We start from the raw sequence: 15,435 nt of genomic DNA, 5'->3' as shown, positions 1-15,435 counted from the left end.
GACTGTTTCACATTTTAAATTCCTCGGAATTATTACTGATTCTCAGCTGTCCATTAAGAAACATGTGAAACAAGTATGTAACACTGTAAAATGTTATCTGATGAATTTTAGGTTCATTCGAAACCAGCTACCCGCAAATGCAGGAAAGGTGTACATGCATTCGATGATTTTTTCACATATCTCATATTGTAACACAAGTTGGTCACAAGCTGGAAAAAGAACACTTGCTCCTCTGCACACTTTAAAGGCAAACACTCAAGGCTCTGGACAAAATGCTAACACTACTGTTTGTTACCACTACTGTAACATCATTCAGAGGTATAACCTCCTAACCTTTGAAAATTTTTTAGTGTCTTGCTGATGCTTGTTTAGTGTACAAAGTGATCAATGGTATGACTCCTCCTCCATTATGGAGCTAATGGCTAATGAATATAGGTCAGCACTTCAAAGAAACAGCCCCAGATGACTAAACTCTTGATGAGATGCTCTGTGGAATCATCTCCAGCAACAACCAGGTGAATATGGCTTCACTGTCAGACTCAGTGTTGATTAGATCCAGGCAAACAGGGGTTGCTGGTGATCTTTATTGGGTTTAGGTGTTCATATGGAATGGGTATTACTAGCACATGTTCATTGATGGAGGGTATATTGGTCAAACCTAGCAGGGCAATCAAAGGATTTGAGACTGGAAATGTTTGTAAGTTCATAGATGCCAGTCTCTCTCTCTCTCTCTCTCTCTCTCTCTCTCTCTCTCTCTCTCTCTCTCTCCCTCTCTCTCTTCAACCAGATGGATAAACAGTTGAAGGCACACACACACACACACCTAATGACTGGGCCCTGGGAAAGTGTCTGGAGGACCACAGAGTTACTCGGCTCTGGCTTTTATTTGGATGGTTGTAATTGTTTTTAAAGTAAAGCAGAAAAACAGAACACAATTCACCAAGTAAGAGCTGACAGCAACTGTGTGTTATTAATGAGATACATAGTCACACAGAAAAGTACAAAAATCATTACTATGGTTTCTCTCAGTCTGTTCTCAGTTAACTAATCATTATCTATCCAGAGTTATTCAGGAACTACTTGATAACAATTCATTAAATATCAGGTCATTCCTGATTCTTACCTCTCAAGTTCTTTTGTAGCTATTCACAATTTTGTGTGCTGTATTGTAACGTGTTACAGATGCCTGATACATATTGTTTATTTACATCTTTGCAACACAGAGCACTACTTTGTCTTTCACTACACTGTAAAACAGCATACAAGAATTTAGTGTTACCTAATCATCTTTGGTCTTTAACTCAATGTAAATAAATATGTTGTATTAATTTAAAGCTAATTTAACCTAAAAATGTCTGGCTCTTTCTTTCAGACCACTTCAGCACTTATTAACATCAGTCCACCTGTCTTGAATGAACCACTAACAGTACAAAGCAAATTTTGTGCATAATAGACCGTGTCTGTTCTGTCAAAAAGTAAATAGAGAGTGTCCATGTTACATTGTCCTTAAAGTTCAATCATTCCTGTACAGATATCTCAGCTCCCATCACAATCAGGTGTGAGCCCCCCATATCAGGGTCTTTCCAATCACATATAGACAGTTAGACTACACAAGTGGTTAGGGTGAATTAGGAGATAATGCTGTGCCTGTGATGTTTCATTATTGTATATTAAATGCAGGTGCGTTCACTTCTTAGACCTGAAGAAGAAAAATAGTCAGTCCTCATCCGTCATGTCCATATGAATTTTTTTTTTTTGGTCTCTACTTCTCTGTCTCCTTTCATCAGGTTATACCAATAAGCATGACTAGGTTATGCATGGCACGAGGTGTTCAAACACCGTTAGCTTGAAATTTTACATTAGAATAAAAGGCAGGAACAGTGGCAGTAGTTTTGAAGCATGATACACTGTGTGCATATTTTATCAAAATTATTACTACAACACTTACAGCTCTCTGTCAGGAATGATGTTCTACTGACTTCATACAACTGCAGCTGCTGCGCTGTGCCCTGGTAATTCATCTGTAAATATAAGCGGTTAGCTTGATTTGGAAGCCATACTCCTGCTGTTTTGAAATGAGTCATGTGTCACCTGGTCATTCCTAGCATCTTTTTAGAAGAATATAAAAATGTCCCTAAACCTTCAGCGATAAGCTGGAGCAGCCATTATCTACAATAAGCCACATGCAGCTGTGTTGAATTGTTGAATATGTCACCAGTTGGCCTTGAACCTCAACTGAGTATTAGTTCTTTGCAACAGCGATATCAAAATTCATGAGAACTTGTTTCAAAAAGACAAACAGGATTTCTATATAGTTGTACATCAATATAAATCATTCACAATAAAGGTTAATCATCTACTGACTGTCCATCCATCCAGTTTAAACTTTAAATTATCATTTATTTTGGTTCATTACAAAGCACAGTTGTAGACTATGACTTGAAGGGTAACACAACACCTTTCATGTCAAGTCAGTTTCTCCTTAGACCAGGGGTGAACATCTTTTCCATAGGGCCGCACTGACTTACAAAATGTAAGCGATGGTCCTCAAATTGGGAAATTGAATCAAAACATTAAAGACATAGTGCTGAATTATGATAAACTACATGAATTTGGTACACATTATATCTTATACCTTGCCAATTATCTGATATGTAGGCCTAGATCACTAATAAAACCCATTACATTACATTAGAGGACATACTTACACCAATAAATGCAGAAAATATTAATATTCACAGACAGTATTAATAAATGCATGGTCATATTCACGAAATATTCATTCATTTCACTTAAATCAGTTTCTGTACTGTTTTCACTTGTGCAACTGACTCAAACTTTAGCACCTAATGCAGAACAGACCTGCGGCACTGAATGAATAAAAGACCACATTAACTTATTTTCTGTTTTACATATATAACTATAACTAACCTAGGAGAATTAATCATAAGATATGTATGAATAGCAACATGAAAATCAATGCCTGCCCATGTAATTTAGCCTAATGGGAACAGTTGATACAGTCACCAGTTTTTGCAAAACCATCAAAGTCAAGCGTCATGTCTGATGTTGAAATGTGCAGCACAGAGGACATATGCTTATCAGTCAGTCATGACTTGTTGGACTTCATCACAGAAAAAGATTGTTCACACACAAACATGGAGCTAAACAAAACAAGCATCCTCTGTGCATGCCTGCGCAGGTTATTGAGTGGTGAGCAGTAGAAGTTGTCCAGTGTGGATGTAGTGAACTTTTCTTTGAGAGCAGGGTCGTGCTGTACATGTCTATCAGTTCTAGTAGCACATCTGGGGGCACTTTCTAACTGTCAAATGACAGGGGAGATGACACCAGCTGCAGTTCTCCTTCAACATTAGCAAAGTCAGAGAAACACCGGTGTAATTTGGTGTGGAGGTCTGTCAGAGTAGTGCCGTATCTGTCAGTGTGGCAGGGTGTCACATCCAGGGTAGACAACGTTGGGAAATGTGCAAAGCACTTGTTGACCAGTTGTTGGGAAAAGAGGGTCAGCTTGGTTTTGAATGCTCACAGCTTGTGCACGAACAAATTCTTCCCATGCGACTTCAGATTGAGGTCATTCAGATGGCCCATTACATCTGTCCCAAAAGCCAAGTCACACACAAGTCTAGGTCCTGTAACTCCGCGAACTCATCAGCTTTTCTGACAGTCACCAGAAATATCTCTATCTCTATTTTTAACTCACAAGTTTCACCACCGTCTTTCGGCGACATGATCAAGTTGCAACACAAATTTACACAGGGATTCCTGGTGAATGGTACAGAGAAGGAACATCAAATCTGGGTTAGGGCTGTCCTCTCTTACTGTATCCTGCGCAGGAGCCCGATGTTCTTCCCAGTAAAGTCTGGAGATCCATCAGTGATCACGTTCAGCATTTTAGTCCAGGATCAGCCTCTCCAGTCATCATGACTCTCTGTGGTACAGGTCCAATCCCTGTGTTGTCCCCATCATGGTCTTCTTTGGCAATTCAGCAGACAATTCTTTGTCATTTACTTCCACACGCCGAGTGACTGTGTGACGAGACAGACTGGTGAGTGAACAAAAGTCAACATATTGTCCAATCGAAATGAAGATAGTGCCCTTTGTTGGAATCAAACTAAATAGCAACACAGAATCACTGTATTTGTAGCGTTTTTGAGGACGTGAGATTGTCCGGGGGTTGGCCGCATTTTACCCATGTGTGCCTTAGACCCTCAAAAAAAAAAAAGGTGAAAGCCATAAAGAAATGAAAATTAAACCTCAGGAAGAGCAACTGAGGAGGGATCCAGTCATGGAGTAGATGTCATGTTGCAGAATGGCTGGTACCTATAAGTGACTACAATTTGATGCAGATCTCAATAAACATAAAAAATGAAAAGATCTAATCATATTTTAATGTGGCTTAGTCTTTTAGTCTTTTAGTCTTAGTGGTTGGCTGTTACATGTCTGGTGAGCTTAAGTTGCGGTTAAGCTGTTATGGGTGGTTTAAAATTCAGAGTGAAACAGGGCTATCAAGTTTGATAATGGATTAGGCTTGACAGATTCACCTTTATTTTAGCAGGATGTCCAATTGAGATCAAAATCTGGTTTACAAGAGAGATCTGACAAAGGTAGTGGCCATACAAAACATATTAAAATGCAACATTTTGCAATAAAACAGAAGAACTAATGCTACATAGAGAATTAAGAATGTGATTCTGGAGGAAATCTGAACGATGGACTATTCTTTAGCATTAATATTGTCAAATATGAATTCATTTTTAATTTCATGTGTAAATATATGTTTTTTATAGGCCCACACTGCTGATGCTGTGGTCATGAGTGGAGGAGCAGGGAGAGGTAGAGTTGGAGCAGAGGGGGGAAGGGTGTTTGCCCCCCATAGGGCTGCTGATGGATGCAGGGCTCCTGGGGTTAAGGGGAGGGCAGCCAGGCCCTGAGCCAGGGTACGAGTGGCAGCTACCTGCCACTCATCACACACACACACACACACACACACACACACACACACACACACACACACGCAGGCTCCAATAGCATTCATTAGAGGTTTTAGTCAAAAACCTTTTGCGCATCATCTAACACACACTGACCCACTTCATGGCATATGTTTTAACATGTTAAATGTTTCACTTGTATCCTCTCTCACACATACATGCGAGGGCAACTGACCCTGACTACTCCTAATCATCTCCTCTGGACCGCCCACTGGTGGCTCAACTGTGTATGACAGGCTGACAGTGAAAGCATCTCCGATGGTTGAGGCTGTTTGAGACAGTTTGATATGCTGGGGCTGTAACATGTCTTGTCACCGTTGGTCAAAATTGCTAATATGAACATTATTCATTAATAATTCTCTAGCCTGTAAAGTCGACGTAAAGAAACGCTTTACTAATAAAAAAGCAAAGAGTCGTCTTTTGTTTGGCCTGCACCTTCAGTCTTACCTCTGCACAATTACCTGGGCTGGTTTTACACTACAAACAGAGCTGAGTGCTGTCCTCAATGGGCCATCTCAAGCCTTCACAGTTCATTTAATGACACATTAAATTATTTATTAATCAGACTGCGCTGAGTTTCTGTGTCCTCACTGAGGCCGATACTGAAGACTAATTAATGGTCAGGTCATTCAGTGAAATCTGCTGGTCGCGTTTGATGGCTATAATAAAGGGGCGGTTTGCAGATAATTAATGTTTAAACTCAGCGTGTGAGGTGTGAATGTGCCATACTTAACCACTGCTGTCTGCCTCATGACGTGATGATTCACTTTGACATTCTCAGCTGCTGTTTTCCACGAGTTCATCTGGCCTGTTTCTGTGGATAAAGCCGTCAGTAAGTGTTCACAGGACTGTTTGCCTCTGTGGCTGAGTTAAACCTTTAGAGACAGAATAAGGCGCTCTTTATCAACTGAAGGGAGGGGGTGTTTTGAAAACGCTAATCGCCTGTAATCCCTTTAATATGTCTCAAACTTTACTCTGTCAATACACAAAACTGAGCAGCTCAACCAGCTGCATCCCAAAACTGAGTGAGTTTTAATGAAGGAGAGGAGCGCTGAGCAGGAGGGTCAGGAGGTTACAGCTGACCATTCATCACCAGCAGCTCATACACTCAGATGTGTGTATGGTCATGCAGAGATGTGGTCGTTTTGTGTTGTGTGTTCTCTACAGAGTTGTGGCGGTGGCAGTGCGCGGGGGACAGCCCAGGCTCCTCCTCGCCCCTTCTTCCCTACCAAATGTGGAGGGCTCCTCAGGTAGAGAGATGTTTTAAATCGGGGGAGGGAGGGGGGAGTGGGGCTGGGGCTGTTCGCTTTTGTTCTGCAGAAAAAGGGGGCTTGTTCTTTGCAGATCAGCCTGCCATTTTAACCGGGGGTGTGTGAGCGCCAAGCGAGAGGCTGACACGGGAGTGGTGTGGGATGGGAGCAGAGAGAGGAGAGAAGGAGCGTCCTGCCTGCAGTCCTGTCACAGCCGAGCGGAGCAGCAGCATCGAGCTACTGTGAGGAGAGTGAGGAGCCCGAGCCCGGAGCGCACACACCTGAAGGAGTACCACAGGGATTACAAAGCAGCAGAGCGGTCTGACAGCGCGGAGAAACTTGTTTTACAAAGAGGAGAACCAAACCCCGCAGCGCCTTTCCAAAACCTCACCTCACCGCACAGCTCCGCTTCTGCAAGTGCACTTAGACGCGTGTCTCCTTCCTACAGAAACACTCTTCATTTGAGTGATAAGTATCATTTATCACTGCTGTGTGAGCGGAGCAGGAGGTTGCCTGTGATGGACATTGATTTGATGAAGAATGTGTCCGCCGTACGTGCATGAGCCTCTCTGTCAGCACCTCTGACCTCTCTGTGGATTTCCGTGGACTTGTGTCTGGACTTGATTGTTATAAATCAGGTGGACTTTGCAGCTCTCAGAGGATCCTGGTCAGAATTAAGTGGAAGAGCTTTTCACCTCCATCCAACATGCGACCCATCCCATACAGATTCAGCTATCTGTGAGTACCACTCCTCCGTCACTGTTCCTCTTAGTAATGTTGCCTCATGCAGCTCCACAGTGACTTAATGCACGTACTTCTTCTTCTTCGCAGGTTTCTACACGTATTTGTATTTTGCTACTATGCTCAGGTATGTCACTTCTTTTATTTCTCTTTATATAAATGTTTTAGAATTGTTTTCTCTGATTTATTTTGTGCGCTAAAAGAAGGATTCGCTTCAAAAATAGTTTAACATATGGCAGTCAAAGCTGTGATGCACAGCGCAGAGGAGGAAAGGTGAGGGATCGGCATAACATTATGTGATACAAAAATATCGGATGGCTCCCACGGTGAGACGGGCAGCGGGGCGCGCGGCCTGCTGGCAGGTTGCTGATGAACATACCGGCCCTGGCACAGGACGCGCGGGCACAGGCGGGGCACAGGGGCAGAGGGAAATGCTTGCTAGTCTTGTGAAAAATGTCGTGGGGTTCAAAGTAAGCAGGGCCAATGTTTCCGTCAGCAGCAGTCATTCCATCACAGCGGAGCGCGGCGGAGAGAGAAGTAAAAAAATAAAAATAAAAACCGTCAGACTTTATAAGAATTGAATTATGCCCCAATATCTCGTCTTCTTCCGTTAAGACTAAGAAGTGGAACACGTTCCGTTCATTAAGTGTTTCTGCTGTCCGCCGTGGCGCGCATTCTCCTGTGCGCACAACCTGTAATCACACGGTGCGTCTTTTTCGGAAGCTGATCATTTAATTTGGCAGCAGCTCTCCTGGAACTTGTTACACTTGTCATTCGGGGAAAAAACAACAACAAAGCTGTTGCTGCGTTAGGATATCTTTCCCTCTGTGTTTAAGTGCTTAAACCATTTCCTACAGAAACCAGAAGACACACAATTGGCTTCACTCTCAGTAATTCACTCCGGATTTTGGTCTCCGTGCACGATTAAATGTCAGTAAATTAAATTAAGTAAGAAAAAAAGACAAATGTACACATACTGATGATTATGATGACATCTAATTTCTGACAGGTAACCAATCAGTCCCCGCCTAATTTCACGCAGCATGTAAGCGAGCAGAGCAAAGTGACGGACCGCGTGAGCCGCAGGTTGATCCGGATCTACCAGCTGTACAGCCGGACCAGCGGCAAGCACGTGCAGGTCCTGCCCAACAAGAAGATCAATGCCATGGCCGAGGATGGAGATGTGCACGGTAAGAGAAGCAACAGAGACAGCAGTTCCTTCTGTACTAGGCCCGAACTGAAAACTCGAGGAGGCGCTTTAAATAAAGGGAAACGGATCAATTTGATTTATTTTGTATTCATTTTTGTAGGTTTAGTTTTCATATAATCACGTTTTCTTTTCTTGAAACGTCCCACCAGTGCAGAGAATAATTAGGCACTTTAATTTTCCATTTATGCCCCTAATTCTTTTTAAAAAGCGTCTTTCTCACATTCTATTGTGGTTTGCCAGAAAATGTGTACTATCTAAGTATTCAGTTTTTATATTTAAATGTATTCTTCTAATTTTATGATGTTTTACAGTGTAGTTTACAGACTTAATTTCTTCTTCTTCTCTTTTTTACTTTGTTACTGAAATTATTCCAAGCATTTTTTTCCTAACATGGCTCAATGCCAATATCCTAATGTTATCAAGCAAATGAAATGGGCACTGCAACATTTTATTCTATTCTTTAATATGTGTAAATCAGCAAGTTCAATAACAAGGGATATTTCTAATGCAAATCAGTGTATCCATCTCAAACGTATTCCCATTCATTCAGTAGGTCATGTCTTGTATCAAGATGCTGAAATTTCCAGGCAAAGGTGAAGCCCCTCTATCAGCAGCATTTTCTTAAAGCTGTGATCTCTGAATTGAGACCTCTGAACTACTTATGATCTCAGTCTGTGCTGCTGAAGGGGAAAAGGCTCAGAGAAACTGTCGGTTGGATTGTAGATGGTGCTGGAGGTGATCCTCCAGAGATCCTGCAGGTCTGGAAGAGCCATTAAAAGTCATCTTACTTGTACCTCCTGAACATTTCCTGCATAGCGCCTTCTCCCCCCTCCCCCCCACCTCCAACCCCTCTACGTTCAGCCTCAGAACCGCCTGTCGAGCTGTGCTGCCAGACTGGCCTATACATTTTTTGCATTTAGAGTACAGTGACTTCCTTAAAAAACACCCTCGTCCACTAAGATACTTGATGATGACGGTGTGTTTGTTTGTTTTTTGTAGTCTCAAGAATCTACTAAGGTCACATGAAGTCATTTTGTATGAAATGAGAGAGAGGGGCCAGTTTTATGAGACAGTGTTGATTAAAATGGAAATTATAAAACATCATCTGCTATTGGCTTTTACTGTTCTGGATTAATATCAATGAGAATGTCAAATCATTGAAAACACATCATAAGTTGATGACTGGACATGGCCTGAAAAAATATGTACTGCCACTCAGAAATCTACTGACATTGTCTTTTCATTTTCTCTTCTTGAAAAGCAACGTAAATGCACAAAGATCTATTAAGTCATGCTCTGTGAACTGTCCGTATTTCCGGTTTCTTTCAGTGCTTCTCAGGATATAGAGATAAATGACCCTAACCCTTTATGTGTGAGGTCAATGCAGATTTATTTGAAAAGGAATTCTTGATGGGCCTGCCAGGATCGTCTCTTTAGCTTTCAAAGAATCAGGAGACACGTGGTTTTATCATTTTGCAAGAATTTCAGCATAAATCCCCAGGAATGGTCCCACAGGTTTTGGTGTGTGTGTGTGTGTGTGTGTGTGTGTGTGTGTGTGTGTGTAGGTGAGTGTGAGTGAGGAGAGAGAGAGAGAGTATGCATACTTGGAAACACACTTGAGCATTTCAGCGTGTGTTGTCGAGGCTTTTATGTCAACTTCTGTGCACTGTTAAGTCATTCATTCAGGACAGGCACCAAAGAGAGACATCACACTGAAATCATATTCTGCTCTCGGCTGTAGTTGCTAACCAAACTTTTTCTGTTTAATTTCTATAGCTAAACTCATTGTGGAAACAGACACGTTTGGGAGCCGAGTGCGCATCAAGGGAGCTGAGACGGGCTTCTACATCTGCATGAACAAGAGGGGGAAGCTCATCGGCAAGGTGAGGAGAAATATTGACCTCAGCCAACAGAGGCAGAGCCAAAAGGTTTGCAGCCTTATTGTAGCTGAGGTCAAGATGTCATCGGCTGGTTGTAGCAGCACAGCGAGAGGAGTTAGTGGAGAATTTAGAGTTTGTCTCGTGGACTTCTGTGTTGTAAAGGAAAAACTAAAGGCAACAATTGTTGAGCACAGAGAAATATAAATATAAAATATAAAAGCCTTTGGTATTAACATCTTGGATCACATTGTTCAAAAGGTGAAAAAATAAGATGTTTTAGAAGCATCAGAGCACAATGGAAAGTCATTTAGGAAGATTTCCAGGAGATTCCTGTTTAGGGTCAGTCAGATTCACATTAAACAGAGCAAATGAACATTATTTTGAACTAGCTGGTACTACTTTCCCTATGACCACACTAATCAAAAGTGGTGGATGATTGCTCAATATCGCTGCACAGCAGATGCATCATTACCCCTCAGCTAACATATAGTTCTATTTCAGCTTTCATGAGTTTCTGATTTCTTTTTAAACAAAGGTTGTTAATATTCTAAATGTTTCTAGTCTCAACAAATCCCTTTAAAATATCAAAACCCACAATGAAATGATCATACTAACAAGTATTACCGAGCCCTAATATTGCTCATTCCTCTTACCAAATGTGTATGTGTAGTCCACAGCTGAAAATAGTCCCCAACAAATCCACAATTTCCTCCTGTTTGTGTAACATTTGTTGAAAACTACAGTGACCAGCTGTTGAAGGAAATTACTGAGCCTTCTTTAAAGACTAGAACACAATTTAAAAGCTCAAAACAAGGGTTTGGCATCTGCACAGGCAGTGTAGAGAAGTCAGGAAGTACTGAGAGACGGACTGCCCCATTTCTGGTTTGGTGTTTTTGTGGGATTTGCTGACAATAAGAAAATTAAAGAATGATTCCAATGTCCAGATCTCATCTTCAAATCCACCAGCAGCTTTGGCTTTCTGTAGATCATTATAGTAGAAGATAATGATATATTTCTAGCATGATGTATGTTGTCATGACCAGCTATATAATGTAAGGTTTTTCCTTCATGCTTCTATTACCAGGAAAACGGGACTGTTTTGAGGCTAATGGACACTAATGACAGTTACAAAGAAGCCTTACATGATTTTTGTTTTGCAAAACAGAAGTTGTATAATTCAAGGCTTCAGGTTCAGGTTTACCTGTGCTGATGTTGCTGTTATGTGAGTGAAGGTGTCCATTTCAGGCTATCTCAGTGCCCCACTCTCAGGCTAACCCCCCCCACACACGCACACACACACACACACACACACACACACACACACACACAAACACACACGAGCACACACACACACTCCACCCACCCAGCACCCTGCCTCGTACACCATCTGCCTCTAGCTACCAGCCCAGTCACAGCCTGCCCTGGCCCCAGTGTGTGTGTGTGTGTGTGTGTGTGTGTGTGTGTGTGTGTGTGCGTGTGTGTCTTGTACAGAGAAAGAATGAACAGAAAGTGTGTCTTCGGGTGTATGTATGTGCACAGGGGAGTATCATGACTATTATTAACACACAGTTTTGTCCAAAAAGGTGGGTGCTTGTTACAGTAGGCCAGCACTGTGTCAAAGGCCAGCTGACCTTACTGTACATGTTATCACTGATGCAAACTGTATTATGTTTCATCTTCACCTCTGTCACCAACTGGAGGTCACACACCCATCTTTTCTTTTACCTCCTCATCCCCAAGCTGCACTGTTGACTCCAAAGTCAGCACCCTGATTTAACAGGACCTCAAATGATCACAGCAGAGGACTCGTTAGGTATATTTAAGGATATATTGATTGTTATTTAATTTAAGCAGACCTGGTCGATTAAATTTTGCCACAAATGCACCAGGAGATCAAACCAGGAGTGAAAGTGACAATCAGGGGCTGATTAAGGCTTCATGGCTGGAGGATCTGTCCTGCAGCTCCTGACACCATAAGGGCTGCTTTATGTTTTCTGAAGGGGGAGAAGAGTCATTGCTTACTGTCATCCCCCTCTCTCTGATCTGTAATGACTGTAGCATATGCTTCATGTATGAGGGGAGGGCTGTGTGTGTGTGTGTGTGTGTGTGTGTGTGTGTGTGTGTGTGTGTGCGCGCGTGTGAGCAGCATGCAGGGGGCAGGCTGCACAGGGGAATCTTTATACATCTGATATTTCCCATCTGTAAATCTTCATCGAGGAGTCTTCTCTGAGCATTCCCACTGACTGTTTTCCTGTGTGTCTGTATGTCTGCAGAAAAATGGACAAGGCCGTGACTGTATCTTCACCGAGATCGTCCTGGAGAACAACTACACGGCGCTGAGGAATGCCCGCTACGAGGGCTGGTATATGGCCTTCACACGCCGTGGGCGGCCAAGGAAGGGCTCACGGACGCGCCAGCACCAACGCGAGGTCCATTTCATGAAGAGGCTGCCAAAGGGGCAGCAGCCCGCCCATCCAAGCCACCACCGCCCTTTCGACTTCATCCACTACCCCTTCAGTCAAAGGACTAAACGTACGCAATACTCGTCAGGGCGCTGAGGAGGAGGAAGATAAAAAAGACAGAGAGAAAGAGGAGAGACTGAAAGACTGACTGAATTACCAGCAGCTGACGCACTCCTCTACTCTCCAAAAGAACCTCTAGAGACATTTTTTATACTGAGCATTACTATATCTTAATGTGTAGTTCTATTTTTCTCAAAGTAAAAGAAAAACCTGTTCATAGACAAAAAAAAAACATGAGAAATCTATTTTTGTACTCCAGACTTAGTACTGACCTGTGTAAAAAGAAAAAAACAAATAGAAAAGTTTGTTTTTAGATGCACATAACTCATTGTCTTACTTATTGGGGACATCTTAGTAGAGTGCATTGTGCTGTTGTTTTTTTTTTTTGTTTGTTTCAATTTGACCAGTGGAGTCAATTTTTGGACTCTTGCCTGCTGCTCAAGGAGACTTGAAGGGCCCTGATTGACCGCACTGCCAGGGAACACTGCGTTCAGAGTCACAAACTGTCACACACTGCGTTGGAGAGCGTTGGGGTTCAGTAAACATTGCATAAGCATGTGATGGCAACACTTAAGTGTTTAGGCTTTTTGCTAGATACTGCATCCTTTCTTGGATCCTTCTGTATTTTATTCACACAATTCAAGTGAACAGAGCTTTAATAGCATCTGATGGAACAATGTGGCAGCTATATTTGATAATCCCAGGTTTCCTGTTCTGACTGTAATTTTGATTTGTACAAAATGCATTGAAGTGTAAGGAACCCCTCGACACACCAACTACCGCTCACCCTCTTGTGTCCTTGTTGCCCCTGAATGTCTGTTTTTATACATATATAAATATATTTTTATTTGAGGATGTGTAAAATAATTTTAAGGATGGAATATTTATTTAAAATGTGTAATAAATGTATATTAAATACTGATATTAAACTCTTGTTTGGTAAGTGCTTGCTTTGGACCCATCTGTGAAACCCTGACAAATTTACTTATCAGCCTTATCGTCTATTCATAGCCTATGTACTTAGCTGTGTGTAAATACATTTTAGTTTACCATTAGTGTGATAATACCTGAAGAAAGCCTATGAGGTGTAGAGGAAATAAAAAAACAAATTTGTGTACACAAATAACTTATTTCATGCTCTCAAATACATTACACAGCATTTAATAATGTGAAGGGTTTTTGCGCTGTGCTGGAAGCCAGTCGTTAGTTTATGTTAGCGGACTCCATTTCTAAGCTAACGTTAGCTACTATTGCTTTCTGTTAGCTGAGCCGAGAGAGGCACTGAGACAAGACACTTGAGAACATGCATAAAGTCACATTCTTTGGACTGTTGCAGAAAATCCTTCACAGTCCTTCACGAAGAAATCCGCAGTCCAGCAGCTTTAAACAAATCCTCACCACAGGCTTGTGCCGGTCAACTGAGAGTAATGAATAAGGTCTCAGTTTTCACATCATGTTACAATCTGCTGACATAGAGCCAATAAAAATGTGGTTAACACATGTTAATTGCTACAAATTGTTAACATTTTAACGTTTGGTTTCATGATATAATATATTACACAACATTTGTACCAGCAAAATCTGAAATAAATAAATGACAGTTGTCCAACCACGGTCTATCTCATCTAAATGAGCTGCTTGGATTTAATACAACAAGATTAATGAATGACGCCACCAATCACCAATGATCTATACATATGTGCACATTCAATACTACATGGAGAAAAATTTAAATTGAAAAACTGAAAGGTAGCGAATTCATAATCAAGTTACTGGAAAGTACATATGTATTACATGTCCTTTACAATTACTATGCCATTTCTTGTCTGGCTTGTGATGAAGAGTCTGATGAAGAGCAATGATGCTCAAAACGTCACCACTTTGCTGCATTAAATAAGTAGATACTGCAGCCCTGCAGTGTGCAAGCCGTTTTTTTTTTGTTTGTTTCATTTTTTGCTCACTATGAACTCAGCACCTGCTTTTTTTGGACTGGATGTGCATGAAAACACCTATATTTGCAACGTTACCCTTGTGTTGCATGACAGGAAATAGTTCCAACATGTAACTCCCCCTTAAAATACAAACAGTTGATTTTACATTTCATTTTTAGAACAGATTAGACAAACAAGATATTGGCGATCTTTAGAGATGTAAGTAGGTGGATTTGAATGTTGAACAGCGCCAAGCTAGCTGTTTCCCCTTGTTTCAGTCTTTACACTAGGCAAGGCTTACTAGCCTACATCCTGACTCCAACTTTTTTCTTCACACACATAACACATTGATACCAACTTCTCACTTTTACAAAGAAACCAATTAAGCCTGTTTCCCAAAATGTTGAATAGCTCTGAATGGTGCACTGAAAACTTATTCAAGTAACTTTGTATTACTACGCTTCTTTGATTCTATGTGGATAGGAGTACCTGAGAATCAAGCCCCCAACCCTGTGATCAATGGATGACTGCCTATTATTATACTCTTGAGCAAGTCAGTAACCAAGCTAAAGTATGAATACTTATCTGTTCTGTGTAATAAAGATAGAATAGATATAATTAACCCATTTGTATTTATAAGTATAGTTATATACTAGAATAGGATAGAATGCTGTTATTTTCATTGCACACATTTGTATTTAACGAAATATGTTATGCAGTGCCAAAATAACACATTTCACACACACACAGCTCTTAATAATAATCAAAAATAAAGTATATGGGATGGAGGGGCAACGTTTATTAGAGTTCAGTTCAGTGATGACTCTTGATGGTGATGGTAAAAACAGTTTTTTGGTATCGAAGTGCAAGCTTTTAGGGCTCTGTAATGCCTTCC

At 41.4% G+C, this 15,435-nt stretch overlaps 1 protein-coding gene across 1 annotated transcript; it reads left to right on the top strand.

Moving 5' to 3' along the window:
• The first annotated feature begins 6,353 nt into the window (after window positions 1-6,353).
• On the top strand, window positions 6,354-13,520 carry fgf8a (fibroblast growth factor 8a). The gene is made up of 5 exons (XM_084375905.1): window positions 6,354-6,994; window positions 7,088-7,124; window positions 8,007-8,187; window positions 9,984-10,090; window positions 12,361-13,520. The coding sequence occupies exons 1-5, from the start codon at window positions 6,816-6,818 to the stop codon at window positions 12,643-12,645; spliced, it is 789 nt and encodes a 262-aa protein (XP_084232031.1). The 5' UTR covers window positions 6,354-6,815; the 3' UTR covers window positions 12,646-13,520.
• The last annotated feature ends 1,915 nt before the right edge of the window (window positions 13,521-15,435 follow it).

Source organism: Pagrus pagrus (genome assembly GCF_965226575.1).
Source record: "Pagrus pagrus genome assembly, chromosome: 15".
NCBI classification, from domain to species: domain Eukaryota; kingdom Metazoa; phylum Chordata; class Actinopteri; order Spariformes; family Sparidae; genus Pagrus; species Pagrus pagrus.
Note: the sequence above shows the minus strand (reverse complement) of the source record. Positions and strands in the feature narration are given on the sequence as shown.

Coding starts and splice junctions, on each gene's coding strand:
- fgf8a (XM_084375905.1), top strand. CDS start 6,816: ATGAGCCTCTCTGTCAGCACCTCTGACCTCTCTGTGGATTTCCGTGGA. Junction 8,188..9,983: donor CGAGGATGGAGATGTGCACG/GTAAGAGAAGCA, acceptor TAATTTCTATAG/CTAAACTCATTGTGGAAACA. Junction 10,091..12,360: donor GGGGGAAGCTCATCGGCAAG/GTGAGGAGAAAT, acceptor GTATGTCTGCAG/AAAAATGGACAAGGCCGTGA.